The sequence below is a fragment of the Apaloderma vittatum genome, unplaced genomic scaffold (genome assembly GCF_000703405.1).
Source record: "Apaloderma vittatum isolate BGI_N311 unplaced genomic scaffold, ASM70340v1 scaffold1773, whole genome shotgun sequence".
Taxonomy (NCBI): domain Eukaryota; kingdom Metazoa; phylum Chordata; class Aves; order Trogoniformes; family Trogonidae; genus Apaloderma; species Apaloderma vittatum.
This window is the reverse complement of record NW_009706196.1, coordinates 333-19,984: the sequence shown is the minus strand read 5'-3', so window position 1 is coordinate 19,984 and position 19,652 is coordinate 333. Positions and strand designations below refer to the sequence as shown.

The window sequence follows — 19,652 nt, the reverse complement described above, 5'->3', positions numbered from 1 at the left end:
CTCCTAGAGATAGACAGCACATCACAATGCTGCACTGTGCTGGAAGTTCACCTTTTTGGATGCAAGAGCATTTGGAGGAAGCTTGAGATGCTTTTCATTCCTTTCGGTTGGGGATAACTTAGCTTGATATTTAAACTTTTTGTATCTGATGTAAAATAAATGTATCTGAAATCTTACCTCTAACTTCAGTGAAAATTGACATTTTAACCTGCAAGACAAACATGAAAGAGTATCTTTTTAAACACAGGAAGATATGTTCAAGTGTTAAGTGTGTAGCATTAAAAATTCAGATGTACAGTTTTTTAGTAACAGTCTGGGACTGATGAAACCGAACACCTTCATACATATAGTTTTGTAGAAAAGTTGACTGTCAATCTAGCAATTTGATGCAAGGATATATAGATTTTAGTAAATCCTCATGTTGATGTAATAAAAATGGAAATACAAACCTTTTGTATACTTTTCAAAAATTTTACAACTTTGTAGTTTCATACAACTTGTGACAATTTTTTTGTTCTTTCAGTATTTTTTCTACTTTGTAGATTTACATCAAAAGGAAATCTGGTTTAATCACATCTTGAATGAGGTAGCTCTTACCTTTTCTCTTAGGCTAGAGAGGGACTTGAAATCCAAGGGTTTTCTTGAGCCCATTATACAGACTATAGGAAACATTGAAGTAAGATATACTCCTTCACGGAATGGATTAGCTGGCTAGCAGTGTTCAGTCACATGTAGGTGGCCATCATTACAAAAGATAGTTGGTCTTATTAAGTTGAATGGTTTGGAATTTTAGGTTCTGAGTTTCCTTAGAGTTGAAGAAGAATGAGATGTGCTGGGTAGTAGTAGTTAGAGCACAGGTTAATACCTGTATCTCTCCCCTTGTTCCAAGTATTTGTTTTTAACTTCACCAGAAAGTTTAAATTTCCAGTCTCATGCTGAATTCTACTAATATTTAATTGGCAGCAAATTAATTTTAAAGTTTTGTGCCTCTGATCATGTGTAAGGTAAGCAAGTTGATAGGAGGAAAAAACCTCTCATTATAGAGGAGAAAGTGACATTTTAGATAATAATGTTTTAGAGAAACTGTGAACTATTGACTACCTTTGAAAGTCTGTGCTGATAATTTCACAGATGAGGGGACAGAATTTGACAAAATGAAGATTTCCTACAGCAGGAACTCTTCTGCTCCATGACTTGAAACAAATGTGTTTTGTCCTGCCTACTACGGATGTATTTCCAAAAGTTAGTTTTCTTCAAACTGCTTTTGAATGAAGAGACTTCTGTAACAGAGGTTCTGAGGTCTAATGGAAATGTCTCTAGTGTGGCCGATTAGTGTATTTATTGCCAATCACAAAATGTAAACTAGTCTTCACAGGTGTAGGAAGTGGATATATGATTTTTTCCTTCTACTACTTCAGTGGAAACCAGAATTTAGAGGAAACTGATCTGACCAGACCATTCACTTCTAGGAAAATGTGATACTGGTGGAGCTTTTTGAATAAGCTATCACTGTTGATGTATATTTCACCTTTTAAGTGTGCTGCAGAATGAATTATTTACACTATCTGCTTAAGTTAGCAGAATTGCAGACCAGAAGGGGAAAATCAAAGTAGCCAAATACTCTCAAAACTTCCTATGTTCAGGAACTGTCATCACAAAGCTTTTTAATTCTAAGATAATGTGAAAAACTGGTCTAAAGGTAAAGATGCAGAAGACTAATCTTTCTTTAGAAAGACTGCTGCACAGAGACTAGAGTGTTGTAGTTATTTCTAATCCATCTGTAACCATTTAAGGATGGTTTATGTGCCTCGGTCTAGTACACTAGTCAATATTCTATTAAGATTCAAAAAACAAAACCACCCACCAATGCCATTAACACTAATTTTTTACTTTCTGGGACTACTCCATTGTGTTAGGTCAGAGGTTTAGGTATTGAAAGTGTCCTTGAAGAGCTGCATAGACCCTACCGTGTCCCCTACTTCAAATTTAGCGACATTTGTGTGCTGTAATGTTTTAATGGAGACAGATTAGTCTAATCAGGGTGTATACCTCTTAAGTATGCCTGTCATTCCTTATTACGAATGCTGAGACTAAAAGACAATGTTTTTAAGCCCTACAGATATTACGAATGCTGAGACTAAAAGACAATGTTTTTAAGCCCTACAGATCCAAAGTATGTTCTGGTTTAGGGCTTACTAAGAGATTTCAGTCAAATTCCTAACTTCCTTAGCAAAATGGAAACCTGACCTACTCATGAGTGGCCTCTACTGGTTTTGTCTGTTTTTAATTGCACTTCTGTTGAAGCATTTACTGGTGAATGCTTAAATAACTAGGATGATTCAGAGATCTATAATAGATAAACACTAAGCAGCTACCTTTTTTATTAAAGAATTGTAGAATCTTTTTTAAGGATCCTTTATTACAAAGGATTGCAGTACAGACAACTTACCTGGTAGACAGTATTCAGTGACATGACTGAGTATTGGTTTAACACTGATTTAATCTGCCTGGACTGGCAGTGAACTCTGCAACTCATCTACGTGCTGAATGAAGCTCATGTTTTTTATCATTTTTGCCAGTCCACACTGTGTTCTGCTAAACTAGACCTGTCATTCTTTGTTGTTGTTTTTTTAAAGTGGTGTTTATACATTATGTAATAAAAATGAAAAACTGAATAGATACATGAAGCTGTCCTGTGACTTATTTCAGCCTTAAAATGTGTTTCATGTGCTCAGTGTCTACTCACTGTGCAGCTTATTTAAATAATGATTTCTAAGCCTTCGAGCTTTAGGTAAAACGCAGAGACTTCTCTATGTAGCCATTTTTTGCGTGGATTGCTTGGAGCTACCAAGGAACTTTTTTTCAGTTAAGAAAAGATCAGTGGTGCACCTTACCTAGAAGACCTTCTGTTATGTGTTTGTTACAGCTGTCATCATCGTGGCCAGTAGACCTGCAATAGAAAAGTTTGTCCTCATCCAACACTGAAGCTGGTTTTTAAAAACCCCCACAATTTCAGAACTGTTCCTTATAGTTAAAAGTTGTACTGCTATCCCAGTTATGTACAGGGGTTTAAATGCTAAATGTGTGGATGACAACACCCCGTCCTCTAAACTACCGTTGTTTACACATTGCTTGGGCAAGTTTCTTTTTTTCAAACCTGTGACACAAAGTTGGCTGCAAGGCAGGGAAAGTTTCTCCATCCATCAGTCATTTTGTGCAATACAGCTGTTCTGTAGTTCTTTATTAAATGCAAGACAAGTTCTATGTGGTTACATTGTGCACAGGGAGAAGAAGAGTTTGCAGTAGTGCTGTGCTGCAAAGATCTACTTTTTTAAACCTAAGGCTGCAAAGTGAAACAGCGGACTATCCAGTATCTTTCAACCTCCCATTATTTCTCCTCTCCAGCTTTCACAAGATACATTTCCCATTAACTCCATTCTAAGAGGCACAAGCCCATTAGTGACTCAGGTGTTACTTATGCTCTTAATAAAAAACAAAAGAACTTAGAAGAGATGAATAAGATAATGCTGTGTTTCCTATATTATAGAAAGTCAAGTTAAATATTGAATTCTAGTATTCGTACAGTCTTCCCATTGTATTAATCTGTTCTGTACTACCAAGTATTTATTCCTGAATTTTCTTCAGATTGAGATGGGAAACCACACCCTAACCTTAGATATGCATGAATAAATTCATTATCTCCTTGCTTACTGCATTCATAGGAACAGTAACAGTATATTTATGCCCCCCACAGGGTTTCTGCCCTAGGACTTCTCAACTGATGTTTTTAATCTATTGGGGCATTACAGACTTAAGCACCAGGACCTTGATAATAGACCCAGATGAGTTTTAAATATTTTTGGGGGTTTTTGTGGGCTTTGTTTTCTGTGTTCAGGTTATTTTTTTGTTTGTTTTTTTAAGTGGAAGTTACTCATCTCTTTCTATGACTTCAAAAAAACCCAACACTGGATAGAAGTGGATAGTGTTACAAGAAGTGAAATGCTACTACAACCATAAGCTATTATAGAAAAGAAATTGATGTCTCTTAATAGCACCAAAGCATCTCTTCCTTTCAGTCCACAACATCCTTCTGCCTAAGTTGGAGACATACAGATTTGATGAGTGGACTGTTCAGTGAAAAAGGAATTAGTTGGATGGCCACATCCAGAGAGTAGTGGTCAATGGCCCAATGTCCAGATGGAGAGGGGTGACAAGTAGCGTCCCTTAGGGGTCTGCACTGGGACCAGTGCTGTTTAGTATCTTCATCAATGATACAGACAGTCATATTGAGTGCACCCTCAGCAAGTTTGCATGTCACCAAGCTGAGTGGGGCAGTCGATATGCCAGAGGGGTGGGATGTCCTCCAGAGAGACCTGGAGAAGTGGGCCTCTGTGAACTTCACAAGGTTCAACAAGACCAAGTGCAAGGTCCTCACTACAAGAGGCCCCTCACTACAAGGACACTGAGGCACTAGACAGTGTCCAGAGAAGGGGAACAAAGCTGGTGAAGGTTGTCGGGCACAAGTCTTAGGAGGAGTGGCTGAGGAGAGACTCTATTGCTCTTTACAACTACCTGAAAGAAGGTGGTAGCAAGGTGTGGATTGGTCTGTTCAACCAAGTAACAAGTGATAGGCCAAGAAGAAGTAGCCAAATTGGGGCTGTTTAGCCTGGAGAAAAGGAGGCTGAGGCATCTTATCGCTCTCTACAACTACCTGAAAGGAGGTTATAGTGAGGTGGGGGTTGGTCTCTTCTCCCAAGTAACAAATGATAAGACAAGAGGAAATGGTCTCAAAGTTGCACCAAGGGAGGTTTAGATTGGATATGAGGACAAATGTCTTTACTGAAAGGGTTATTAGCCACTGGTTATCACTACCCAGGGTAGTGGTGGAGTCCCCTTCCCTGGAGCTGTTTAGGAGTTCTGTGGACATAGTGCTTAGGGATATGGTTTAGTCACAGACATGTCAGTGTTAGGTTAATGGTTGGACTCAATGATTTTAAAGGTCTTTTCCAATACGGGCAATTCTGTGATTCTGTCCTGCACCTGGGTTGTGGCAATTCTCATTAGCAATACAGCCTGGGAGATGAGATGACAGAGCAGCCCTGCAGAAAAGGACTTGGGGGTACTAGTGGATGAAAAGCTGGACATGAGCCAACAATGCATGCTTGCAGCCCAGAAAGCCAACTGCATCCCAGGCTGCATCAAAAGAAGCATGGCTAGCAGATCAAGAGAGGTGATTCTGCCCCTCTGCTCTGGTGAGACCTCACTTGGGGTACTGTATCCAGCTGTGGAGCCCTCAACACAAGAAGGACATGGGCCTGTTGGAGTGAGTCCAGAGAGGCCAAAAATATTGGAGGCCTGGAGCACCTCTCCCGTGAGGACAGGCTGAGAGAGTTGGGGCTGTTGAGCCTGGAGAAGGCTCTGAGGAGACCTTATAGCGGCCTTCCAGTACCTAAAGCGGACTACAAGAAAGATGGGGAGGACTGTTTACAAGGGTGTGTAGCAACAGTGGTTTTAAACTAGAGCAGGGTAGATTTAGACTAGGTACAAGGAAGAGGGTGGGGAAACAGTGGAAGAGGTTGCTCAGAGAGGTGGTGGAGATCCCATTCCTGGAGAGATTCAAGGTCAGGTTGGCAGAGGCTCTGAGCAACCTGATCTAGTTAAAGATCTCCCTGCTCACTGCAGGGAGTTGGACTAGATGACCTTTAAAGGTCCCTTCCAATCCAATGCATTCTGTGATTCTATGAATACAGCACTACAACACAGAACAATTGACAGCCAGCATCTACTTTTATAGATGCTTATTTTGAATGGGCTTTTCAGACTACATTTTGCTAACAGTGAAGAATACTAAAACTAGATCATACCTTTGCGGTCTGCTAAACTACTCTGCAGCTCCTTTATCTTGCTGCTTAACTTGCACAATATTGAACTGTCCACTAGCTGCTTTTGTGTAGACATCCTTTCCCTTTTTTACTGTTTTGACGTTTGGTGAATTCAGACTGTCCTCTGTCCTTCTCACAAACTGTGGGTAGCTTCTCATCTTACTGTACATCTTGTTTAATGAAGGATTAGAATAGGTTTAATACTATTACTCATTTCAAGTTCTGCAAACAGACAAAAAACCATTAATGAGCATTTTTAATCTAGCATCTCTCTAAGTTGTTTCAGGACTTGTAGAGCTGGAAGTTAGCCAAAAGCACCTTTAGGACACCTTGGAGCAACAAAATCTGCATCTGAAATTGCAGCTGCTGACAGTATTTAATTACAATGACTTCCAAAGGAATTTTGAAAACAGGTCCTCTGTAGAAAAAAAAGGCAAACAAAAAAACCCAATAAAAACAAACCCCAAAATTCTACAATTGCTCACAGATCATCAGATTTCCAAAGGTTCAACTAAAAAGAAATTGTAAAAGTATTTTTGAAGCTACTTAGAATGCTTTTTACAGAAACAGTACTATCATTAAAGCAGAACTCTGCTTTTTAAGGAGCTTCACTACACACAGTGTGTCCATCCCATCCTGTCATCCAGTGCATCATACATAATCATAAGCCACCAGAATCTCTCAGCGTCAATCTGCATCTGATGCCCCAAATCTCATGGTTCCTTTTACTGCCAACAGTTGGCCTTCCAATACTTGTAAAGTATGAGCAATTGATCTTCATGTTAGGAAGCGTTTCCTTGAGGAGCTGTAGGGAGGTATCAGTTACTATTCCAAATACCTGAAGAGTCTTTAATGTTGGAATTCCACCAAGTTCTCTAGAAAGAGAAAAACAGGAAATTAATAATGAACCTGAAAATATTTTTTTTCAGTCTATACCCAAACTAGGTAGCTGGGTTTCTACTATTTTTTAGAAATATGGTAACGACTTAAGCTAAATTCCCCTTCCTACTTTTAAAAAGCACATATTTTAATTAAAACTAGTTCTCTGTAGTGATAATTCAGGAAACTGGCTAAACAAATCCCTTCTTGCTGTTCTCTGTCTCACAGAGAGTAAAAAGAAACTGGTTCCTCTCCTTTAACTTCCCTGGACTTAAATATTTACAAGAAGTGGAAGAAATTGTCCCTAGATGAAGTTTCAGGATGTGGCTCAGAGGACACAAGCCCCTAAGTACTATCAGTTTCCAACTGTTACGACATTTTGGTGAGTACACAGCCCTGGCTTCTTGATCACTTTGGGTTTTCCCAGTCATGATATGAACTGTATAACTATAAGCATGTATTGGGCAAAATCAAAAGGCAGACTCTCTTGGTTTTAGCTAAAAACCCCAATTCTGTTTAGTGATTTTTACTTTTCAGTTCAGTCTCTTCTAAGAGGCTGCACTTCCTGAAGTCAGCAGCATGTTTTTGCAGACAGTGTGTGCTACTGGCAGTGATAACACCTGATGTTCACAGTTACTGCCTGGCACTGGGATGCAGAAAGGCTCTGGCTGATACTTATTCCTACAGTGACCAAGGCCACGGCTGGCTCTTGTGTGCCACGCCGGGGGTGCCGGGTAGTGAGAGGGGTCACAGGGAAGTAAAAGGTTGCACCTCCGGGGGGAAATAGACAGGACAGGTGACCAACGAGAGTATTCCATCCCATATACGTCATATTTAGTATAAATTGAGTGATCACGAGAATTTTGGCCCTTTCCCTTTTCCTTCCTCCTTCTTTGCCCTTTTTCTGCCATGGCCAGTGTCCAGGGAGGACTCCATCTGACCTCCTGCTTTTGATCCGGATCCTGAGTTCCTGAATCCAGCTCCCTGTATCCAGCTCCTGCTGCCGCTGAGCCTGGGGCTTCCCCAGTGCTGCCTGCTCTGCAGGGTCAGTGGGGATCGCTATCGGGGGAGGGAGTTGGGTTTGATATTTGGCTAATATATTTAGTTGTATATAGGTCTTTATTTTTATCATTTCACTATTTCACTATTATTTCCATTATTGTTTCATTAAAGCTGTTCTAGTTTTTCTTCTGTAATCCCTAAGTCTCTCTGCCTCATTCCCTTTCCCTTCCCGTTTTTTTGGGGGAAAGAGGGAGTTAGAGACTGTCTGTCCGTGTTTAGTGGCTGGCCTAGCCCTAACCCACGACATAGACACACACAAGCTATCATTATGACAGCACACACTGCTACAGAAAAAGTTCCTCAGCTTCTCATTTTGGTAGTCCTGTTCCTCTCACAAGCTTGTTCTTATTGTTGATCATTTCCTTAGGATTAACATCCTTCCCGAGAGGATTAAGTTAGATAGCTGCTACACTAATAAAAGGCAGAAAAAAAAATCCTCACATGCAAGGAACTAAGCTGTTTTTCAGTAGCAACTAGTAACTGACACAGGTGCACATAAAAGAATATAACTAGGTCAGCCAGTCAGCAAGTACTGGCAACTCTGAACTTTCCCAAAGGACTGTATCTTCCTTTTTGCATAACTAAAAGCCTAATACTGACACCAATACTGGTCATTGGCAGGACTGGAACCTCCAGCTGTTTCTCACAGCAATGAGTGGTATGATGCCATTAAAGGAAGACATGATGCACACACTGAGCAGCAAGTTCCATGACATCACGGAAAGATTCTCAGATACCTTTGTTTCCAGTCTGGACTCTAAAATGTACATGATCTAGCAGTCACATTATTTTATCTCAGTGCCTTATTTTTAATTCCTCATTCTAGGTAAGTTTTTCAAAATATTACTTGCAATTCTAAACATAGAATAAAACAAATTTAGGTGAACTTATCCCCTGTATTAATAACAAACACAAGCCATTTAGAGATTACTTACATTAAGGCAGCAGGTGATATCTGATAACATCGGCTTAGACACAGATGTTGTAGAGAATGGAGTCTATGAAAATACTGGAAGCACTCGGGCTTCAACATCACACTGTCACTGTACATGAGAGCATATGGAATAGAGGTTTAAGAAAAAAGCAGTAAACTTTCAAAAATTCAAAAAAAATTTCAAAAATTTCAAAAATTCAGGCTATGAAATTTAATAAATATCAACTTATTTTTCTACCACTGAAGTATTTTTGTCTCAATATGGAAGTAATCCATTTTTAATGCATGTGTTGTGGGGGAGGGACTTTGAAAGAAAGTTTTGGGAGAGGTCAATATGGATTCACCAAGGGAAAGTCATTTTTGACCCATCTGATGGCCTTCTGTGATGCCACAGCTGGCTGATTAGATGGAAGGAGAGCAGTGGATGTCATCTACCTTGCCTTCAGCAAGGCTTCTGACACTATCTCCCATAGCATCCTCTTCAGGAAACTCAGGAAGTGTGGGTTAGATGAGTGGACAGTGAGGTGGACTGAGAGCTGGCTGAGTGACAGAGCTCAGAGGGTTGTGATCAACAGAACAGGGTCGAGTTGGAGGCCTGTAGCCAGTGGTGTTCCCCAGGAGACAGTATTGGTTCTGGTCTTGTTGAACGTATTCATCAAGAACCTGTATGAGGGGACAGTGTATCCTCAGTGAGTTTGCTGATAATACAGAACTGGGAGGAGTGACTGACACACCAGAGGGCTGTGCTGCCAGCCAGCATCACCTGGACAGGCTGGAGTGCTGGGCAGAGAGGAACCTAATGAGGCTCAACAAGGAACAACCATGCACCAGTATAGGTTAGGGGCAGAACTGCTGGAAAGCAGCCCTCAGGAGAAGGATTTGGGAGTACACAAAAAGTTAACCATGAGCCAGAAATGGGATACATCAGGGAGAGTGTGGCCAGTCATCCTCCCCGACTATTCTACCTTGATGAGGCCACATCTGGAATAGTGTGTCCAGTTCTGGGCTCCCCAGAAAGTCCAGCAGAGGGGATTACGGATGATTGGGGGACTGGAACATGTCTCTTAGAAGAAAAGCTGAGAGAGTAGGGCTGTTTAGCCTGGTGAATACTGAGAGGAGGCCTTATCCATGTCTATAAATATCTAAAGGGTAGGTAAGGAGGATGGAACTGGCCTCTTTTCAGCAGTCCCCAGTGACAGGACAAGGAGCACTGGGCACAAGCTGGAAAACAGGCAGTTCCATCTAAACATGAGAAGAAACTTTTTCCCTGTGAGGGTGACAGAGCACTGGCACAGGCTGCCCAGGGAGGTTGTGGAGTCTCCACCTCTGAAGACTTTCAAAACCCACCTGAATGCATTCGTGTGTGATGTGCTCTAGGCAATTCTGCTTTAGCAGGGTAGATGGACTAGAGTTAAGAAATTTTCAGTTTGTTACCTGGTCCAGATTAGGTCATGCTAGATAGCAAGCCTTTTGTAGGTTTAGCACAGAAAGTATTATCTGGTTGTATAATCCTACACCATCATGCATTATTGCTGTATCATTACTGCACTGCAACAGAATCTGCAATCCCCTGAACCACAAAGATTTAAAAATTAGCTCCACAGATCTTCTTACCTTAGATCTAAATGGACAAGAAAAGGACATTTTTCCACCAGTGTTTTAACATCTGAAAAGAGGAGACACACAGAGTCAGTCCATCTTTCAGTAAGAAGACATACATGCTTTGCACAACCTACTCACTTACACATAATGTTCATTTATATCTTCTCTACTGGAACCCCACAACTAAAACACAACTTTTTCTTAAATAAAAGAAACAATTCATACACAGAGCATATAGTTTGCCTGTCAATATAACTTTGCAGTGACTTTTTTAATGCTCTGCAAAATAGATCCATTTAGTCAAAAGTGTCACTAAAAGCCACTGGTGCCAGCAACTTAGCAAATGAATAAATAATTCAGATGATGATGTTGCAGAAATCTACTCTGACACTGTAATGGTGAGATGCCTGGAATTCCTACATGTAGTGAAAAAATACCAAAATTTTTTCATACATCTAATACCCTTTCAGAGCACCAAGTTCTTTAGGCATCTCCATTTTTACCCACAGAAAGTTGTTCCCTCATGACAGAAAGTTACAATTTTCCCTAAATTAAACTGTAAATTCCTGAAAGCATCTTTTAATTTCCTGCAAGTAGCATAGAATCACCTGTGGTTCAGACACCACCTTAAAACCACTATTATTAGCAAGATGCTAGTCAGCATACAAGAGGATTTTGATATTTCAAAATCCACATGCAAAAACTAAAGCAAACAATACCTAAATTAATGATGATTAGTGGACTATTTGAATCTTATGCCTTACAGATTGCAATGAAACAGAGTCAATTTATTCATAAAAATGTTTTGCAAACAGAAGAGCTCTGCACGCTGTCTCTAATGGTCAGATCAATAGAAGGTTCAATTTTTTGATTTGGAGGAGACTACGTACCATGATTGTTCACAAGGTTTGTGCTGAGATAAAAAGAGGGCTGGAGTATTTCCCGACAAGGGAATGCATGCCAAAGTCAGTGTGATGTTTAAACAGAAAAAGAGAGATATCACTGCCTGTGTGCCAGCCAATGCTCCATCATCACACTTGCTCATTGATAAAATCAATTTCTGTTTAACTTTGATAGTAAAGAGAAATTTCGGTGGTAATTTCTCTTCACTTTTCTCTTTAGCTATGCTCCTGTCCCTTTTGTCGTGCCTTCTCCCCAAATCTAGATTTCTCTGCATCTTCTATTGCACTTCAACTTTACTCAACTTCTCATCCTAACACCAGTGCTAAGTAATTAGTTAATATTGATTACTGAGATTCTTTGCCTTCTGAAGTAACTGGTATCTGCAGGACATCATGTCAGGCTGAAACTCAAGTAGTTACTAGGAGACTGCTCCCTTTTGAAAGATGCCTTCAGCAGCCACAACAGTAAAAGCCTTAAGAAGGCTCCAAGAACAGTATCTGCAAAGATAATTCACAGTCAAACATGAGATCCAATGTATCCTGCTTCCAGCACTTCAGAAGGCCTATACCTTTCAGCTGAAGATGAAATGAACTTTCACATGACTATTTTTAAAATTCACCACTCAGGGGTGAGCCAGAGACATGAGTAAGATTCTCTGACAGCAAGAACATCAACAAAACCAGCGCTAGTGCATTATTTTTCTATACACATAGTGGATTCCAGCCAGAAGAAAACAGAAGGCTTGCTACTTTATTTCATAGTGGGATAAAGGTTTGCCATGCTGCTATTTACCTCGTATTTGTAGGTTCTGTCTGTATCCACTTAAATTTAACTGGGTAACTTTTGAAGTAATATGATTGACTGCTGTTCTGACATGGGTGGCTGTGAAGTCACACCAGGACAAATTCAGCTCCTCCAACCTACAAACAAAGGAACAAAGAGTTGTTTGGAAGAATGACTGAAACATAGTTTGAGCTCTGATATTATCTAATTACAGTTCATACTTTGAAGGAAAAAGAACTTGTAACACCTACTACCAACTTTGTGTATGTGTAACTACAAGTTTTGCTATGACAGTTATTAAGCACAGCTGCAGATTGCGCAACGAGGCTGCAGAATCTTGTCGTTGGAGGTTTTCAAGATCCAGCCAAAGTCCTCATCAACTCCATCTTTCTATGGTCAATTTATACCGTGCTCTAGGCAAGGGGCTAAAGTGGCTTGCAGAGGCCACTTTCAGGTGGAATAATTCAGTAATATCTTAGGAAATTCAATGTTTCTTTCCAGGGACTGCCATGGGGAGATACTGTCTTTTCATCTTGTTTTTGCATCTGTGACCTGAATCTGTTACTACTGAACAGATGTTCACATTGAGAGGAAAAAACCTATCCATTATTAGCATTGGTCAGATGACCAATTAATCCTAATTAGCATAAAATACTTCATAGTTTTATATAAGCATTGGCTATGCTGTGACCTTAACTCTCTTTGAATGCTTGATTACGTATAGCCTATCACCCTTCGGGGCTAGCACAAAGTATTTGTTTTGTGTGCAGGTGGTGTAGATTTAACCTGAGGGCAAAGACACAGTGAACAGCAAAACTAGAGCATCTGCTTCTCAGTCTCTATGAAGACGCACATTTAAATAGCCACTAGCCTGCCTAGAATCAGGTTTGCCATCTGCTATTCACTGTGCACTGTACAGACTGCCATTCTCTAAAGAGCTCATGATCCAAGTAATCAGACCAAGCCATAGAAAGCATTATCTACCCATGAAAGGCAGAAAGATTAAGGCTTTGTCTGCCCACTAACTTGCAGTTTGATTAAAAACATGCTTTTGCAGAAGCAAAGATTAAGCAGGTTGCCCATCAACTCCCAGGAAGACAGCAGAAAGATCAGAATATAAATCCCAGATTGACTGGGTCTCAGTTCAGTGACTTCCTGCCAGCAGATAGTTTAATCATTGGAGCTGTCAATCTGAACACAGAGCTTTAAAAAGTTACTGAAGGTTACTGAAGGATTACTCTATCAGGGATGGAAAGGCACAATGTTTTCTGCCAGTCACGCTGTACTCCGATTGGAAAGAGAGCTCTGGGATTCCACTTTTCAGTTTTAAAACACTTTCACAATCACATACTGCTTTTATTAATGAAAGCAAAACAAAGGAATATAATTGGTGTTTCGTCCTTACCATTAAGAATGATTAAGAAAACTCATGAGAAGCTACCAAAGTACATATCTGGTATTAAAGAAAACAGCTTGATGGCAAGAAAAGAAGAAAATAGCTCAACAGAAAGAAACTACCTCACTATTGATCTAGTAATTAGCTGTTAGGCATTTAAGAACAGAAACTGGCTCATAAAAAAAAAAAAAAGAGACAAGTACTAATAGGATGCCTATGGAAAAAAATAAAAAGGATCCTTTTTCTCAGGAATAGCAAAAATTATTTTTGTCTTACATAAAACAGCTGCTCAACATCAGCTCCAAGGCTCCTGCAGAAAACCCTGAGCATCCACAAAGATTTAGTCGCATCAAACCAAAATTCTTAGCAATGCTCCTGTAGAGAAGAGAAGAAAGATAATTTAAAAAAAAAGTCTCATAAAAATAATCGCACATCCTCACATTGAAATTTTATGAGCTAAGATCCTGGGCACAGAATTAGTTGTTAAACATGAAGCAGTGCATCTTCAGTAAATAGACCGACCTAGAGTCACTATGGAGCTCAGTTTTGTACTTGCTGCATCATGGCACAACTTTGAAAGGGGTATTTGCCTACATACCTGACACCCTGACAAGTCTGCATATTTATAAATTCCTAAGTTTAAAAGGAAACTATTTTCACCTTCACCTGTTGTAAGCCATTAAAACACACACCATGGCTTTTTAGAGATGATTGTATCTCTACAAAAGATAAAGTAACCCCTCTGGAAAACGGAGGTTATTCTGGAACAAAACACATGTCCCGGAAGCATCCCCCTCAATGCATTCATTTGCAAGACTAAGGCAGATGCAGTTGGCGAAACCTGGAAACCCTGGAAAACTCATTATCTACAACTGTACACACAAGTCAATAACATTCCATCATTGGTGCTTAATTACTCAATTTTCAAATACTTTTGATCTGGTATCAAAAGCTGAACTATATTGGTTTATTTGTGCTTGCTGTGTCTCTTTATTTCCTCTCTGGTGCAAGTGAAGCATCAGAAACATCAAAAAGTAGAAAGCAGGACACCCAAAGTCTATGCCATCTGACCTACAGTCCCCAAAACCTCTACAATCACCTCATGTGCTTGAACAGGAGGCTGATTGCACACTCATTGGTATCTTCGCAGTTTAACCAAACAACAATGCATCTACTTGACAGAATCCTAGTTAGAATCATTGAATGTGTTGGGCTGGAAGAGGCCTTTAAAGGTAACCTAGTCCAACTGCCCTGCAGTGAGCAGGGACATCTCGGAACCTCATCAAGTCTGACCTTGGTTGCCTCCAGAGATGGGACCACCACGATAGCTCTGTGCAACCTGTTCCAGTATTTCACCACCCTCATAGGAAAGAGAGTCTTCTAATTTCTAACCTAAACCCACCCTGCTCTAGGTTAAAACCATTGCCCCTTGTCCTAGCACCACACACCCTCATAAACAGCAAGCTTTCCTGTAGCTCCCTCAGGTACTGGAAGGCCACTATAAGGTCTCTCCAGAGCCTTCTCTTCTCCAGGTTGAACAGCTTCAACCCTCTCAGCTTGCCATAGAACAGAATCATAAAACAGTTTTGGCTGGAAGAGACCTTCAAGATCAAGTCCAACCTTTTCCTAGCCCCATCAACACCACTAAACCATATCCTTCAAGGCAACATCTATCCTTCTCTTAAACAGGGATGCTGACTCAACCACCTCCCTGGGCAGCCTGTTCCAATGCCTGACAACCCTCTCAGTAAGAAATTCTTTCTAATATCCAACCTGAACCTCCCCTGGTGCAACTTAAGGCCTTTTCCCCTTGTCCTATCACTCGACACTAGGGAGAAAAGACCAACCCCCACCTCGCAACAGCCTTCTTTCAAGTAGTTGTAGAAAGCAATAAGGTCTTCCTTCAGTCTCCTCTTCTCCAGGCTAAACAGCCCCAGATGCCTCAGCCTTTCCTCATAGGACATATGATCCAAATCCTTTACCAGCTTGGCAGTCACCTCTGTACCCTCTGCAGCACCTCAATGTCTGTCTTGTAGTGAGGGGCCCAAAACTGGACACAGTACTCGAGGCGATGCCTCACCAAAGCCAAGTACAGGGGCATGATCACCTCCCTGCTCCTGCTGACAATTCCTAATCCTGAAGGCTCATGTCCAGCTTTCCATGTAACAGTACCCACAAGCCCTTTTCCACAGGGCTGTAATCCATCACCTCATCCCTCAGCCTGTATTGATAATGAGGATTGCCCCGACTCAGCTGTAGGACCTTGCAGTTGGTCTTGTTGAACCTCATGAGGTTCACAAAGGCCCACATCTCTCACGCTGGAGGACATCCCACCCCTCTGGTATGTTGACCCCACCACTCAGCTTGGTGTCATCTGCAAACTTGCTGAGAGTGCACTTGATCCCAACTGCCTATATCACTGCTGAAGATATCAAACAGCACTGATCTCAGCACCGACCCCGACTCGTATTCATCTCCATTTGGACATCATGCCACTGACCACTGATGTAGTCACTCCATTGCAAAAAGCAACCAGGTTGGTCAGGCAGGACATGCCCTTGGCGAAGCCATGCTGGCTGTCTTGAACAACCTCCCTGTCCCCCCTGTGCCTTAGCAGAGCTTCTAGGAGGATCTGTTCCATGATTTTTAAAGGCACAGAATTTTCCAGAGACTCCAAGTAAAGTTCAATAAATGTGAGAAATAGTGCAGAAGCGCAATGAGCATCTGGTGGGAGAGCTGCTTAGACCACGTAAAATAGAATCTGTATGCCAAACACAGAGTTCTTCTGGGAGCACAGAAGCAGGAAAATAAAATTAGCTCTGCTATACAGCCTGGCTGTAGGTAGAGCCAATGGACATATAAACCCTAGAGTGACAAACAGTTTCTCCAAGCTTCTCCCATTCTATGGAATGAAAAAAAGACAACAAGAAACACTCTTCCAGAGGGGTGCTTTCTCTTCAGTTCAACTAGCCTGCCAGCTATTTCTGTGAGATGCCTAAACCTGGCCATTTCAAGACCCTCACAATTTATAACTCCCAACTGCATTCTTTCACTAGCCTGTGCCAAACAGAAGGTGTTTGCTGAGTATTTCCAAACATGTCACTCACTTGATGATTTTGTCAGAAAGCTCTAGTCCCTCCAAGCTGAGGTTCTGCAGCCGTTCACACAGACAAAGAATACTCTCAAGATCTGCAACAGACACTGTGCAGTTTGACAAATCCATATGCTGAACTCTGAGAGGTCTAAAAAAAAGAAGAAAGCAGGTTACTAAAATTGCATTAAAACATGCTCCACAAATGCCCCATACCATATATACTACATACCCTATATACCACAGTATACCCTGTACACTACAACTGTGCAAAGCTTACAGAAAATAATTTTAGTTTTGTATTCAGCTGCACACTGGACATACAACTAAGCTCACTGGGCCTACTGCTAAGCTACCAGCCCAAACCGCAGAACTCTTATCTTCAAGCCATTTACAGAGCTTATTGTAACACCCAAGAGTCTATCCTGATGGAGTTAAATGATATTCTGAGTTTCCCATATAAAAATGGAGATGTTGACAACTCCTGGTTCTACAAGATAAATCACAAATGGATGATGGTGCTTGATACTTAAAAAAAAAAACAACTCACATTAACTTGATTTTAAATAACTGACAGGTGAATGTAGATCCTCTTATCTGAACACAGAGAAACACAGAATATGTTGGGCTGGAAGGGACCTTCAAAGGTTATCTAGTCCAAGCCCCTTGCAGTAAGCATGGACATCTTCAACCAGATCGGGTTGCTCAGAACCCCACTGAGCCTGACCATGATTGGTTTCCAGGGATGGAGCCTCCATCACCTCTGGGCAACCTGTTCCAGTGTTTCACCTTCCTCATAGGAAAGAACTTCTTCTGTTGTCTAATCTAGGCCCACCCTGCTCTAGGTTAAAACCATTGTCTCTCATCCTGTTGCTACATGCCCTTGTAAACAGTAAACATGCCTAACTACTAATCATCTCTTCCACACTCAAAAGACAACACAAATGCTACTACTGATGAGAGGCCTTAAATCCAAAAACACACAGAGAAACTGTGAATATTTCGTTTTCAGGATCCAGAACACACAGAAAAAGCCTTACTTGCTTGTTTTAAACAATGGATTCCAAACACAAGATCTTGGGCAGCGGAATACAATAACACCTGCAGGCAGCAACTGTCCAATCACTCCTGGTGGCAGATTTCTACCAGCCAGATCAAGAGTCTGCCAGAGAGATTCATCAAACCTAAGGCACAGAATTTTACTTGTTAGTGAGTGTGAAAGGGTCAGAACTGTGAGTACAACCACAGAGTGTTTTCTGTGTCACTAAAGATTGAAAAGCTATTTAATACAGCTCACCAATGTTAAAATGTGAGCCATCTTTTTATTATACATATAAATAACGCACATACAGCACAAATTGTATTATATCTGAATAAACAAGATGAGAACCAGATCAGTCTAAGGAAGCAAAGTTTTCTCAGTACTAAATGACAAGAAGCAGTACTTACGAAAGACAATGCCATCTCTTGCAAACCAGGGAAGCTTTCAGCAAGTCACTCAGGGGCAAATATGCAAAGATTGCCAGAATCAATTCATCTGGAATTGCTTCCCAAGAACCACCTTTATGGAAAGATCAAACATGTTCTAGTTAAAGTTGGTTCATTTTTGTCTGCTTATCTAATGCCTTCTCTGGCTTTGCCATTAAAATTACCTCTACAGTCTCTCCCTGCATGTGAGCATGAGCCCACTACTCACCCTTTCAGCTCTTCATTGCGGGAAGACATTACTACCATCTTTGTCTAGGTACAACTGGCAAATGCAAAGCTTTCCACAGTATCAACACAATATACACACTAAAACTACAGAAAACAATTTCCCTGAAAAAAGTTACAATAATTTTTATTCACATACTCATTCTGGGAAGAAGAGCATCTCGTTTACTTTTTTTTGTTTTCCAAGGCTTATATGATCCTCTTTTTTTCCTCCATGCCCAAAATGCCCATCCTTCCTATGCATATCAACCTCCCAGAAAGGAACCCAAGGTGAGCAATGCTTTTGCATGGTACATGGAAAGAAGTACACTGCAAACTGCTGCTTAAAACATGCATTCCAACTACCACCCCCTCAAGAATTATTTGAAAGGATGTGGTGTGATCTCAACTTCTCAGGAGTAGACAAAGGGCTTCAGAAGGTGTTGTCATTCACATGGGAGATCTCTTGATGCTGGAACTCTAGAAAAGCTGCCTATGACCCAGCAGTCTGTGTTACTTAAGAGCAGGGTTGTCTGGGAGCATTTCACACAGCCTAGCACCTAGAGAGAGCTGTTTCTTTATTCTGCATTCCGTAGTTGCTAGGGACTGAAAACACATTTTGATACCAGGGAAAGAAATCCAGCATCCCATGATGCCTCCAAGTGTGCCACGTCTTCAAGTTGCAGTGCTGCTCTTTCCCGGCTAGTCCCTTTCCTGCCCAGAAGCCTTATGCCCTTTGCTGCACGCTCCCTGTAGCTCTCTGGCAGGGTCCCTTGCACTGCTTGCAGTTCAGCTTCAACAGGAGCGGAGATGCTGCACCTCTGGCACAGCTCAGCCTGCACTGCAAGAAACATGGATTGGGATCCTTTTGGTCTCAAGGACCAAGTATCTTAATTGGAAGCTTCAGTGGGGAAAAAAAAGAAATTAAAAACACCAGAAAACCAATCCAACCCTCACCACTAGTTTTAGAATTATATGGGGGACACGAGTGCCAGTAGTCCATATTCACCCAGCTGCTGCAGCTGTACTTTTTGAGAAGCTTGGTCTCACTTGGTGTGTGGTGAAGTATCTCCTGGAATGTGTCCCTTGGACAGAGTAAAAGGGCCTCGCCTGGCCTCTTTGCCACCCAGCACAGCGCCCAGCAGCACGAGCAGATAGGCACAGGGACATGCAACACAAAGCCCCAGCACATGGGTATGGTCTGGCAGGGCTAGGCAGCAGCCAGCCATGGCTTACGTTGGCCACAATTCTGGAGGAGACAAACCGCCGCTGCTTAAATAAAACTGCTTACATAAAACTGGACTTAACAGCTCAACGCTGAAAGTTACCAGATCTAGAAGTGACATTACGCTGGGACAGAGAAAAGACAAAAAAAGCCCAAAGAATAAAGCACTAAGGACTTGTGATGCCCACTCTCCATCCCTTTTG

General features: G+C 41.3%; 1 protein-coding gene across 1 annotated transcript in view; it reads right to left on the bottom strand.

The window, feature by feature from the left end:
- Nucleotides 1-6,543: 6,543 nt before the first annotated feature.
- Nucleotides 6,544-19,652, bottom strand: part of SKP2 (S-phase kinase-associated protein 2, E3 ubiquitin protein ligase) — a 13,421-nt gene continuing 312 nt past the window's right edge. Inside the window, exons 2-9 of the mRNA XM_009865675.1 lie at nucleotides 17,982-18,093; nucleotides 17,573-17,716; nucleotides 16,549-16,683; nucleotides 13,718-13,816; nucleotides 12,055-12,182; nucleotides 10,372-10,423; nucleotides 8,759-8,866; nucleotides 6,544-6,757 (exon numbers count right to left, since the gene is read on the bottom strand). Coding sequence (XP_009863977.1) covers nucleotides 6,544-6,757; nucleotides 8,759-8,866; nucleotides 10,372-10,423; nucleotides 12,055-12,182; nucleotides 13,718-13,816; nucleotides 16,549-16,683; nucleotides 17,573-17,716; nucleotides 17,982-18,093 — 992 coding nt within the window. The remainder of the gene's footprint in view (nucleotides 6,758-8,758; nucleotides 8,867-10,371; nucleotides 10,424-12,054; nucleotides 12,183-13,717; nucleotides 13,817-16,548; nucleotides 16,684-17,572; nucleotides 17,717-17,981; nucleotides 18,094-19,652) is intronic.